We start from the raw sequence: 13,627 nt of genomic DNA on the forward strand, positions 1-13,627 counted from the left end.
AGATTAGAGGGGAAGCAGGTTTCCAATTAAGAAACTACTATTAAAAATAAAAACTGGGCCGGACGCGGTGGCTCAAGCCTGTAATCCCAGCACTTTGGGAGGCCGAGGCGGGTGGATCACAAGGTCCAGAAATCGAGACCATCTTGGTCAACATGGTGAAACCCCGTCTCTACTAAAAATACAAAAAAAATAGCTGGGCATGGTGGTGCGTGCCTGTAATCCCAGCTACTCAGGAGGCTGAGGCAGGAGAATTGCCTGAACCCAGGAGGCGGAGGTTGCGGTGAGCCGAGATCGTGCCATTGCACTCCAGCCTGGGTAACAAGAGCGAAACTCCGTCTCAAAAAAAAAATAAAAAATAAAAATAAAAATAAAAACTGGCCGGGCGCGGTGGCTCAAGCCTGTAATCCCAGCACTTTGGGAGGCCGACGCGGGTGGATCAGGAGGTCAAGAGATCAAGACCATCCTGGTCAACATGGTGAAACTCCGTCTCTACTAAAAATACAAAAAATTAGCTGGGCATGGTGGCATGTGCCTGTAATCCCAGCTACTCGGGAGGCTGAGGCAGGAGAATTGCCTGAACCCAGGAGGTGGAGGTTTCGGTGAGCCGAGATCGTGCCATTGCACTCCAGCCTGGGTAACAAGAGCGAAACTCCGTCTCAAAAAAAATAAAATAAAATAAAAACCCTTCGAGGTAGCTCACACCTGTAATACCAGCACTTTGGGAGGCCAAGGCAGGTGGATCACCTGAGGTCAAGAGTTGGAGACCAAGCCGGGCGCGGTGGCTCACGCCTGTAATCCCAGCACTTTGGGAGGCCGAGGCGGGTGGATCACGAGGTCAAGAGATCGAGACCATCCTGGTCAACATGGTGAAACCCCGTCTCTACTAAAAATACAAAACATTAGCTGGGCATGGTGGCACGTGCCTGTAATCCCAGCTACTCAGGAGGCTGAGGCAGGAGAATTGCCTGAACCCAGGAGGCGGAGGTTGCGGTGAGCCGAGATCGCGCCATTGCAATCCAGCCTGGGTAACAAGAGCAAAAACTCCGTCTGAAAAAAAAAAAAAAAAAAAAAAAAAAGAGTTGGAGACCCGTCTGACCAACATGGTGAAACTCCCATCTCTACTAAAAATAGAAAAATTAGCCGGAAGTAGTGGCAGACACCTGTAATCGCAGGTACTCGGGAGGCTGAGAATCGCTTGAACCCAAGAGGCAGAGGTTGCAGTGAGCCGAGTTCGCACCAATGCACTCCTGCCTGGGCGACAGAGCCATACTCCATTTCAAAAATAAATAAAAATAGAAACTCTTGTCACTTTTACTTTATCCTTTTTCACGCTTATAATGCAGCAAGAGTTGTTCTGACCCCCTAACACTTTTATAGTAAAAGTAAAAATCCCCTCCCAAGAAACTAAAAATAGAGATACATAAATAAAACTGCAGCTTATTAAAGAAAGTATTTGTGACTTGACAGTCCAGCATCTGAGCTGGAATGTGAAAGGTGGAACCCTATTCAGCCAATTCAAAACGGCAAAACCGCAATACCAGGCCTGAGGAAATACCAAAATCAAGCAAAACATCCAACATCTGGCAGCATCTATTCACGGTGTAGAGGCAGCAGTTACTGTGAAACACCAGACATTTCTGATGGAAGCGCTGGAACAGTTTCTGACTCACCTCCCGTCCCCCACCGCAATACACACACATTTTCTCTCCTACACACAATCTGTTTGTTGCTTTTCTTGTGGGCCTCCTCGGCCCTTCCTCAATCTTCATTAGTTTTTAACTTAATACGTCGAGCTGTCTACATTCACCTGGCTCCATTCTCCAAATTCCAATCTCCTGATACAGCTTAAGCATTCTTCCAGTCCATTTTCTATTAGGCAATACTCCCCAACAACACTTACAATCACCCCCCCTCCACCCATCTTTCTTCTTCTCAGGCCCAATTTCCAAAACATCACTTCTCGCAGTCGCACTGCAATTCAAGACCCCGTTCGATCTTTCCCATTCGCTGTTAAGATCTTTGACCTTCATCTCCTACATTCTTTAGGCTCTCTTCAAAACTTCCATTCCTTCCCAAAGTTAGGCAGTTTAGAGTTGGGAGTCACCAAAGGAGTTAGTTTGAGACAGTATCCCTGCCCGCGCTGGGGGGGGGAGTGGGGTTGCGAAGTGGAAAGGGATGACACATGAGGGGGCGTCTCCGAGGGAAAAGATGGCTTCACCAACTCCCACCCCTAACAAAATTCACGATTCCCTACCTCTTTAGCCATCGAAAAGTGTCCCCTAACTCTTCGATACCTTTTAAGTCCCACGGCTTCTCTTCGACATTTGCATCCAAACAGACCTCAATCAACTCAAATCCTCCCTGCCTCTCACACTAACTAGTTCCTCGCTACTTCTTAGACCTCCGTGGCCTTTTCTAGCTTCTCTACTCCCTTCCGTTTCTCGTTGTCTACCCCCACCTTCAATCTCCATGCCTCCTCCTCAAAGACAACCAACGTCTTCGACAGCTTCTTTTCTCGGTCAAACTCACCGTCTCCTCAAACGCCTTCTGCCCACTCGGAAACCGCCATGGGAAAGCCCGGCTCGCCCCCCCCGCCCCGCCGCGCTCGCCCCTAGGACAGTCCCAGCCACAGGTACCCTCCGAGGTCTCGCTCTTCCTCCCAGCCCGCATTCCTCACCAGCTCCCTACCCGCGCCCTGCCCGGCTTACCTGAGGACGCGGTGCAGGAAGGCACCCCGGGATCAAAGGATGAAAAACCGCCCGCCGACGACGGCCCGGAGGAGGCCGACGCCATCTTGGCAGCCCCCTCCCCCTCAGCGGCCTGGCTCCTTCAATCCGGCTCTTCCTCTTCTCGGAACTGAATCTTCCCGACGTCTCTCTACAGAACCCGCGTTCTGCGGGCCACCTCCCCGCCCCCTCCGGGGCCTCCCTCAGACACCTCCAGCCGGCCCCTGGACCCGTTCAAGGCCGCGCCATGGCCCGGGCATGGGGGAGAACTCCCGTCTAGCACCCCCTCCACAAGTTTACCCGCTTCCCACAGGGGATACTGTCCCCTTTCACAAAAGAGTAAGCTCAAGCTGGCTGCTGGGACTCCGCGTCCGGACCAAGCCACATCAGAAAAAAAAAACGAGGCATGAAAAGTCCCAGAGGAGCGAACGCCCCCTCTCCATCCACCCTAGCCGCGGCCTGTTTAACGCCCAACCCCGTTGCTTCACTCCGGGTGGCCACGGGTGGGGGAAAAAAAAAAATAAATAAAATCCGACCACTGCGCATGCGCCCGACCTTCTCGGGTTATCTGCCCAATCAAAGAGAGAAAAGCAGCAAAGCCAATCGGGAGGCCGCTAATGGTCACGTGAGGCGGCTCCTCACTCCCTGACGAGTCCACGGGTGGAAGACGTGCGCGCGCGCGGGTTGGCCAACCGTCCGTACGGTGGCTCAGCAGATCCATTTAGGTTCAGTTCTTTGCGCGGTTTGGGTTGAATGATCCGAACTCGGGATAAGAGTCACTCCGGGCCGGGCGCGGTGGCTCACGCCTGTAATCCCGGCACTTTGGGAGGCCGAGACGGGTGGATCACGAGGTCGAGAGATCGAGACCATCCTGGTCAACATGGTGAAACCCCGTCTCTACTAAAAATACAAAAAAATTAGCTGGGCATGGTGGCGCGTGCCTGTAATCCGAGCTTCTCGGGAGGCTGAGGCAGGAGAATTGCCTGAACCCAGGAGGCGGAGGTTGCGGTGAGCCGAGATCGCGCCATTGCACTCCAGCCTGGGGAACAAGAGCGAAACTCCGTCTCAAAAAAAAAAAAAAAGAGTCACTCCGGCAGGTCTTCTGAAATTTCTAACCCAGAACATAACTCACAGCGGGAGTACTGGTGTCAAGTCAGCGACGTTAAGGTGTCAAATATTACAAAACATTACATGCCACCAAGAACTCTTCCTAGCCTTTTTCAGGGTTTTACTACCCTGTTTACTATTTACTTAAACTTGGGTGCATGTCTTACCTTCCTCCGAATAGCATTCGAAAATAGGTATGTGTTTTCTTTGCCTCAAGCACAAAGCTAGGCACAGTGATGGAGTTCAGTAAATATTCGATGTATGAATCAGTGAAGCCCTGTCAAAAAAGGGCGCGGGAGGCAATCAGGAACTTACCACAACCTTCCCGCAACCCAAGCCATTTAGCCTCCACCTGTCAATTATCTATGCTCTAAAGGGCATGGAGAGACACAGAAAAATATCTCCCGTTGTAATCTTCGTAGTAACCCTGCTCGTTTTTAACAAAGTACCCCGTAGGCTATGAACCATGGTGGGAATCTGAAGTCCTGTCTTTCTGAGCTGACTGTCAAAATTCTGGAAAGCAAGGATTCTTTGGTTCACTCTTGTATCTCCAGCTCCTCCCATGACTTAGTATATAGTAGGGGCTCAATAATTATCTGTGGAATGAATACATGAATAGGAATGGGAAAACACTGGGGTAAGAGTCCGTCAGGGCCGGGTGCGGTAGCTCACGCCTATAATCCCAGCACTTTCAGTGGCTGAGGCTGGCAGATCACGAGGTCAGAAGTTCGAGACTAGCCTGACCAACATGGTGAAATCCTGTCTCTACTAAAAAATACAAAAATTAGCCAGGCATGGTGGCGTGGACCTGTAATCCCAGCTACTTGGGAGGCTCAGGAAGGACAATGGCTTGAACCCGGGAGGCGGAGACTACAGTGAGCCGAGATCAAGCCACTGCACTCCAGCCTGGGCAACAGAGTTAAACTAGATCTCAAAAAAAAAAAAAAGAAAAGAAAAGAAAAAGAAAAGAAAGTGATGGACGGATAGATCCTCTCAAACTCACAGCCCATGAAAGAACCCCATTAAAACAGGTTTTGTAAACCCCAGAATGACCTGGTTATCCTCTTTCCAGATGTTTTGTGGCCCTCATAAGAGAACCTAGGACCCGAACATCCATAGAATATCCCCATGCAGGCCGGGTGCTGTGGCTCACACCTGTCATCCCAGCACTTTGGGAGGCTAAGGCGGGCAGATCACCTGAGCTCAGGAGTTTGAGATCAGCCTGGCCAACATAGTGAAACCCCGTCTCTACTAAAAGTACAAAAAATTAGCTGGGCCTGGTGGCGGGCGCCTGTAGTCCCAGTTGCTTGAGAAGCTGAGGCAGGAGAATCGCTTGAACCTGGGAGGTGGAGGTTGCACTGAGCTGAGATTGCGCCATTCCATTCCAGCCTGGACAACAAGAACGAAACTCTGTCTCAAAAAAAAAAAAAAAGATACACATATAGATATGTGTATCTATATATATATATACATATCTCCCCATGCATTTACCTCAGCCTTCTACTTCTTATCAAGATCTAAAATAATTGTGTCCCTGCTGCCACCTGCTGGATTGTTCGTCTTCCTTTGGGCACCGAAGGTAGACAAAATCTTGCCATTTGTAATTCCACAGCAGAATTTTGTAGTGTTGAAGTATTTTATAATTGCCTATACCTATACCCTACATTCAGCTAAACAGGGCAGGAACTAGTGAGGGGCACACTGTCTATCACAGGATTTGGCTCATAGATATTCAAGAAATAAATATTTGTTGAATAAATTATCCTTGTTTCCTGAAAAGGCATAGGGTTGCTACCATTTTCTGAGTTACTTTAGAAATCAGCTGGTGTTAAGCCGGGCGCGGTGGCTCAAACCTGTAATCCCAGCACTTTGGGAGGCCGAGGCGGGTGGATCACGAGGTCAAGAGATCGAGACCATCCAGGTCAACATGGTGAAACCCCATCTCTACTAAAATACAAAAAACTAGCTGTGCGTGGTGGCGCGTGCCTGTAATCCCAGCTACTCAGGAGGCTGAGGCAGGAGAATTGCCTGAACCCAGGAGGCGGAGGTTGTGGTGAGCCGAGATCGCGCCATTGCAGTCCAGCCTGGGTGACAAGAGCGAAACTTCGTCTCAAAAAAAAAAAAAAAAGAAATCAGCTGGTGTTGGCAGGGTGCGGCGGCTCACACCTGTAATCCCAGCACTTTGGGAGGCTGAGGTGGGTGGATCACGAGGTCAAGAGATCAAGACCATCTTGGTCAACATGGTGAAACCCCGTCTCTACTAAAAATACAAAAAAATTAGCTGGGCATGGTGGCGCGTGTCTGTAATCCCAGCTACTCAGGAGCCTGAGGCAGGAGAATTGCCTGAACCCAGGAGGCGAGGCAGAGATTGCGGTGAGCCGAGATTGCGCTATTTCACTCCAGCCTGGGTAACAAGAGTGAAACTCCTTCTCAAAAAAATTAAAAAAAAAGAAATCAGCTGGTGTTGATGTAAAGCTGTTTCTGATTTTTAAATTGGAAACAGACTAATAAATCCCAGAATGACCAATGCAGTCAGACAGGAATCATCTCCCTGTGAACTAATCTGTGAATTTTATTTAATTAATTTATTTATTTCTGAGACGGAGTATGGCTCTTGTCGCTTAGCTGGAGCGCAGTGGCACTTGGCTTACTGCAACCTCCACCTCCTGGCTTCAAGCAATTCTTCTGCCTTAGCCTCCCGAGTAGCTGGAACTACAGATATGCACCACCACACCCGGCTGATTTTTGTATTTTTAGAACTCCCACTATTTTTATTTTTAATTTCACCAACTCCTACTCAGTCCCTGGGGTGTCCTCTGAGTCATAGAACCACTCTTCCCCAGTAACATTCCTGGCATAGTAGAGCTGCGGTGACGTGGCAGGGTGTGGAAATGGGACAGAGCAGGACATGTTGGCTTGGTGCCCCCAAAGAAACAGAAAAGAGAGTTCACCAATACGTACTTCGGGAAAGGGGGTGCAATCTGGTCATCTTAAAGCAGGGCCACAGGTACAGACTTCAGTACATGTGAATGCACACCCACACCTTGATTAAAGTGTCCCTTATAGCTTACAACACTTTCTTTTTTTGAGACAGAGTCTTGCTCTGTCCCCCAGGCTGGAGAGCAATGGCGCAGTCTCAGCTCACTGCAACCTCCACCTTCCCAGTTCAAGTGATTCTCCTGCCTCAGCCTCCCGAGTAGCTGGGACTATAGGTGCCTGCCACCATTCCGGGTAATTTTTGTATTTTTAGTAGAGACAGGGTTTCACCATGCTGGCCAGGCTGTTCTAGAACTCCTGACCTCGCCATCTGCCCTCCTCCGCCTCCCAAAGTACTGGGATTACAGGCATCAGCCACCACACCCAGCTGCTTAGAACACGTTCTAAGATTAGAATGAAGGGGTGGGACTGGCAAGAGCAAGGAAAGGGTTCTACAATAAGAGGACCAGTTCTTTATTCAATTCATCATTCATTAATTAATTCACTCGATTAACAGTATTTAGCCTAGCCAAGCGAGATGGCTCAGGCCTGTAATCCCAGCACTTTGGGAGGCCAAGCTGGGTGAATCACAAGGTCAAGAGATCGAGACATTCCTGGCTAACATGGTGAAACCACCCCCCCCACCCTGAAGTCTCTACTAAAAATACAAAAATTAGCTGGGCCTGAGGGTGTGTGCCTATAATCCCAGCTACTTGGGAGGCTGAGGCAAGAGAATTGCTTGAACCTGGGAGGTGGAGGTTGCAGTGAGCTCAGTTCCTGTCACTGCACTCCAGCCTGGAAACAGCAAGACTCCATCTCAAACAAACAAACAAACAAAAAAACATTATTTAGCCCAAGCTACGTCCCAGGCACTACTAGAGTTCCTGGTATACACAGATGAAGATTAAGCCTCTTGTCCGGCACGATGGCTCACTCCTATAATCCAAACACTTTGGGAGGCTGAGGCAGGCAGATTGCTTGAGCTCAGGAGTTCAAGATAAGCCTGGGCAACATAGCAAAAATCCTATCTCTACAAAAAATACAAATTTAGCTGAGCATGGTGGTGCATACCTGTAGTCACAGCTACTCAGGAAACTGAGGTAGGAGGATCACTTGAGCCCTGAAGGTCAAGGCTGCATGGAGATAAAATTGCACCACTGCTCTCCAGCCTGGGCAACAGAGCAAAACTATGTCTTTAAAAAAATTTTTTTTTAATTAAAAAAAGAAAAAGATTATGGCTGGGCGCGGTGCTTAAGCTGTAATCCCAGCACTTTGGCAGGCCAAGGCGGGCAGATCACAGGTCAGGAGATCAAGACCATCCTGGCCAACATGGTGAAATGCTGTCTCTACTAAAATACAAAAATTAGCTGGGCGTGGTGGTGCACGCCTGTAGTCCCAGCTACTTTGGAAGGCTGAGGCAGGAGAATTGTTTGAACCCGGGAGGCGGAGGTTGCAGTGAGCCAAGATTGCGCCACTGCACTCCAGCCTGGCACCTGGTGACAGAGCAAGACTCTGTCTCAAAAAAAAAAAAAAAAAAAAAAAAAGGAAAAGATTAAGCCCCTGCCCTCAAAAAGATCACAGACTAATGAGGGGAACTGACATGTAAATCATTAGAATACAATATAGGCCTAGAGCAGTGGCTCACACCAATAATCCCAGCACTTTGGGAGGCCGAGGTCAGGAGATCAAGACCAGCCTGGCCAAAACGGTGAAAGCTCATCTCTACTAAAAATACAAAAATTAGCTGGATGTGGTGGTGGGCACCTGTAATCCCAGCTACTCAGGAGGCTGAGGCAGAGAATTGCTTGAAATGGGGAGGTAGAGGTCGGAGTGAGCTGAGATGGTGCTGCTGCACTCCAGCCTGGGCAACAGAGCAAGACTCCATCTCACACACACACAAAAGAATACAATGTAATAGGTGCCATCGTAGAGTTTGTATAAGTGCTATGGTTTGATCACCATATTTTAGGAATTAAAAATGGGAACATGGGCCGGGCGCGGTGGCTCAATCTTGTAATCCCAGCACTTTGGGAGGCGAGGCGGGTGAATCACGAGGTCAAGAGATCGAGACCATCCTGGTCAAAATGGTGAAACCCCGTCTCCACTAAAAATACAAAAAAATTAGCTGGGCATGGTGGCACGTGCCTGTAATCCCATCTACTCAGGAGGCTGAGGCAGGAGAATTGCCTGAACCCAGGAGGCGGAGGTTGCGGTGAGCCGAGATCGTGCCATTGCACTCCAGCCTGGGTAACAAGAGCGAAACTCTGTCTCAAAAAAAAAAAAAAAAAAAAAAAAAAAAATGGGAACAGAGTCTTGATAATACAACAGATAATATTTGAGATTGAAACTATTCCAGAGACTATAGAAAACATCTCCACAGGCCGGGCGTGGTGGCTCAAGCCTGTAATCCCAGCACTTTGGGAGGCCGAGGCGGGTGGATCACGAGGTCGAGAGATCGAGACCATCCTGGTCAACACGGTGAAACCCCATCTCTACTAAAAATACAAAAAATTAGCTGGGCATGGTGGCGGGTGCCTGTAATCCCAGCTACTCAGGAGGCTGAGGCAGGAGAATTGCCTGAACCCAGGAGGCGGAGGTTGCGGTGAGCCGAGATCGCGCCATTGCACTCCAGCCTGGGTAACAAGAGCAAAAACTCCGTCTCAAAAAAAAAAAAAAAAGAAAAAGAAAACATCTCCACAGTTAAGGGAATTGAGCCTGGAAAGAAAGGAATGGGTGTTCAGAAGACTCTACTATCCCATAAAATTAGACAAGAAAGGAAAGGGATTCTAAGGAGAAAGAAAAGCATAGAGGCATGACAGAGAATTGGGTGTCAGGGGAGTAAGGCTGGAGTAGTGATGTAGCAGGAGGTGTGACCAGAAAGACAAACAGGGAGAGGCTATCTTTCTAAATTATGAAGACTCTGAATACTGAATGCCAAATGGTAGTTACCACCTACTAAACATTTACTATGTACTTACTAAACACTATGCTAAACACTATGCTAAGCTTACAAGAATTACATCTTTTATTTATTTATTTTTTTTTTTTTTGAGATGGAGTCAAGATGTCAGGCTAGTTTTTGTATTTTCAGTAAAGATGGGGTTTCACCATATTGGCCAGGCTGGTCTCCAACTCCTGACCTTGTGATTGTTAGGGACAAGCTGCCTGGGAAAACCCCTCCGTGTAAGCTGACCCCACCCCCAACTCTGATTGCTCTGCAGCTGCATCTCTGAACTACTATCTGTGTGCTGTGTCAAGGCTGCCAGATGGCTACAATTAAGCAAAGCCTGATTACAGCCACCTGGGGCAGCTCAGGGGAGGACAGGGAAAACAAATGTTTGTTATCCATACCCGTAAATTCCTGTTTGACACATACCTGTAAAATTTTGTTTTTTTTTTTTTTTTTTTTTTTAAACTGCCACCACAAAGGTAACAGGATGATGTATTATAAGTCGGTCACAGGCCGGGCGCGATGGCTCAAGCCTGTAATCCCAGCACTTTGGGAGGCCGAGGTGGGTGGATCACAAGGTCGAGAGATCGAGACCATCCTGGTCAACACGGTGAAACCCCGTCTCTACTAAAAATACAAAAAAATCAGCTGGGCATGGTGGTGCGTGCCTGTAATCCCAGCTACTCAGGAGGCTAAGGCAGGAGAATTGCCTGAGCCCAGGAGGTGGAGGTTGCAGTGAGCCGAGATCGCGCCATTGCACTCCAGCCTGGGTAACAAGAGCGAAACTCCGTCTCAAAAAATAAATAAATAGGGCCGGGCGCGGTGGCTCAAGCCTGTAATCCCAGCACTTTGGGAGGCCGAGGCGGGTGGATCACGAGGTCGAGAGATCGAGACCATCCTGGTCAACATGGTGAAACCCCGTCTCTACTAAAAATACAAAAAATTAGCTGGGCATGGTGGCACGTGCCTGTAATCCCAGCTACTCAGGAGGCTGAGGCAGGAGAATTACCTGAACCCAGGAGGCGGAGGTTGCGGTGAGCCGAGATCGCGCCATTGCACTCCAGCCTGGGTAACGAGCAAAACTCCGTCTCAAAAAAAAAAAAACAACAACAAAAAAAAACAAAAAATAAATAAATAAATAAATAAGTCGGTCACAAGTTAACAAACTATCTCTGTGCCTGTTACAACCTGATAGATTATCTCAGTCCTGAAACTCCTTTATGCCCCTCTCACCTCATATAAACCCCTCCTTTTGTAAGCTCAGGGCTGCCTCCTCTGACTGTTACCCCGCAGCCAGGCAGGCTAATAAAACTTGCTTGCCTGATTTTCTTTTTTTTTTTTTTTTTGAGACGGAGTTTCGCTCTTGTTACCCAGGCTGGAGTGCAATGGCGAGATGTTGGCTCACTGCAACCTCCGCCTCCTGGGTTCAGGCAATTCTCCTGCCTCAGCCTCCTGAGTAGCTGGGATTACAGGCACGCGCCACCATGCCCAGCTAATTTTTTGTATTTTTAGTAGAGATGGGGTTTCACCATGTTGACCAGGATGGTCTCGATCTCTTGACCTCATGATCCACCCGCCTTGGCCTCCCAAAGTGCTGGGATTACAGGCTTGATCCACTGTGCCCCGCCGCTTGCCTGATTTTGAGTCTATTCTTTCTCTCGGCTAACGTTACAGTGATCCACCTGCCTCAGCCTCCCAAAGTGTTGAGATTACAGGCATGAGCCATGCACCCAGCCAAGAACTATATCTCTTAATCTTCTACAACCTCAAAAGATAGATATTATTATCAGTTCTGCTTTGCAGATGAGACAACTGAGATTCAGAGAAGTAAAGCAACTTGTCCAAGGTCATACAGCTGGAAGACCTTAAAGCTCATGCTCAAATTCAGGTCTGGCTGGCTCTAAAGCTGTGTTCTCTGTTTGTTGTTTTATTTTATTTTATTTTATTTTATTTTGAGATGGAGTTTCGCTGTTGTTGCCCAGGCTGGAGTGCAATGGCACGATCTCGGCTCACAGCAACCTCCGCCTCCTGGGTTCAGGCAATTCTCCTGCCTCAGCCTCCTGAGTAGCTGGGATTACAGGCACACGCCACCATGCCCAGCTAATTTTTAGTATTTTTAGTAGAGACGGGGTTTCACCATGTTGACCAGGATGGTCTCGATCTCTTGACCTCGTGATCCACCTGCCTCGGCCTCCCAAAGTGCTGGGATTACAGGCTTGAGCCACCGGGCCCGGCCCTGTTGTTTTATTTTATTTTAATTTTTAATTGATACAACATTTTACATGTTTATGGGGTACATAGTGATGTTTCAATACATAAAATATATATTGATCAGATCAGGATAATTAGCATATCTATCATCTAACAAATTTATCATTTATTTATTTATTTACTTATTTTGAGACAGTGTCTTGCTCTGTTGCCTAAGCTAGAGTGCAGTGGCACAATTTCGGCTCACTACAACCTCCACCTCCTGGTTTAAAGCAATTCTCATGCCTCAGCCTTTCAAGCAGCTGGGGCTACAGTGTCTGCCACCACTCCTGGCTAATTTTTGAATTTTTAAATAGAGACAGGGTTTCACCATGTTGGTCAGGCTGGTCTTGAACTACCAACCTCAAATAATCTGCCCACCTTGGCCCCCCAAAGTGCTAGGATTACAGGTGTGAGCCACCAGGCCCGGCCTAAAAAATGTATCATTTAGGCCAGGCACGGTGGCTCAAGCCTGTAATCCCAGCACTTTGGGAGGCCGAGGCGGGTGGATCACGAGGTCGAGAGATCGAGACCATCCTGGTCAACATGGTGAAACCCCGTCTCTACTAAAAATACAAAAAATTAGCTGGGCATGGTGGCACGTGCCTGTAATCCCAGCTACTCAGGAGGCTGAGTCAGGAGAATTGCCTGAACCCAGGAGGCGGAGGTTGCGGTGAGCCGAGATGGCGCCATTGCACTCCAGCCTGGGTAACAAGAGCGAAACTCAGTCTCAAAAAAAAAAAAAAAAAAAATGTATCATTTATTTGTTTCCAACACAAACATTCAATATTTTTCTTCTAGCTATTTGAAACTATATATTATTGTTAATTATAGTTATCCCACAGTGATATAGAACACTAGAATTTTTTTTTTTTTTTCCTGAGATGGAGTCTCACACTTGTTGCCTAGGCTGGAGTGCAATGGCATGATCTTGGCTCACTGCAACCTCCACCTCCCAGGTTTAAGTGATTCTTTTGCCTCAGCCTCTCAAGTAGCTGGGATTACAAGCTCCTGCCAACACGCCTGGCTAGTTTTTGTATTTTTAGTAGAGATGTGGTTTCACCATGTTGGTCAGGGTAGTCTCAAACTCCTGATCTCAGGTGATCTGCCCGCCTCAGCCTCCCAAAGTGCTGGGATTACAGGTGTGAGCCACTGCAACCAGCCAAGAACACTAGAATTTATTCCTCCTATCTAAATGTAATTTTGGGCCAAGCGAGGTGGCTCACACCTATAATCCCAGCACATTGAGAGGCTGAGGAGTGTGGATTACTTGAGCCCAGGAGATCAGCATGAGTAATGTGGCAAAATCTAGTCTCCTGAAGAAGTACAAAAAATCAGCTGGGTGTGGTGACATGAGCCTGTAGTCCCAGTTACCCAGAGGCTGAGGTGGGATGATCACTTGAGCCCAGGAGGGCAAGACTGCAGTTAGCAGCCATTGCACCATTGCCCTCTAGCCTTGGCGACGAAGTAAGACCCTACCTCAAACAAACAAATAAATGTAATTTGGGGCTAGTGTGGTGGCTCATTGCTGTAATCCTAGCATTTTGGGAGGCCAAGGTGAGAGGACAGCTTGAACCCAGAAGGTCCTGGGATCACCCAGCAGTGATCCTGCTGCTGA

General features: G+C 48.2%; 1 protein-coding gene across 8 annotated transcripts in view; it reads right to left on the reverse strand.

Annotated features, from left to right (window-relative positions):
- PIP5K1A (phosphatidylinositol-4-phosphate 5-kinase type 1 alpha) overlaps nt 1-3,244 on the reverse strand; it is a 52,591-nt gene extending 49,347 nt beyond the window's left edge. For 7 of the 8 annotated variants that reach the window (XM_039460148.2, XM_074389817.1, XM_074389815.1 and 4 more), the window contains exon 1: nt 2,709-3,243. In XM_039460148.2, coding sequence (XP_039316082.1) covers nt 2,709-2,793 — 85 coding nt within the window. In that variant the 5' untranslated portion in view covers nt 2,794-3,243. Of the gene's footprint in view, nt 1-2,708 lie in introns of all 8 variants that reach the window. The other variant, XM_074389812.1, reaches the window with a different exon arrangement.
- Between the last annotated feature and the right edge of the window lie 10,383 nt (nt 3,245-13,627).

Source organism: Saimiri boliviensis, chromosome 19, assembly GCF_048565385.1.
Source record: "Saimiri boliviensis isolate mSaiBol1 chromosome 19, mSaiBol1.pri, whole genome shotgun sequence".
Taxonomy (NCBI): domain Eukaryota; kingdom Metazoa; phylum Chordata; class Mammalia; order Primates; family Cebidae; genus Saimiri; species Saimiri boliviensis.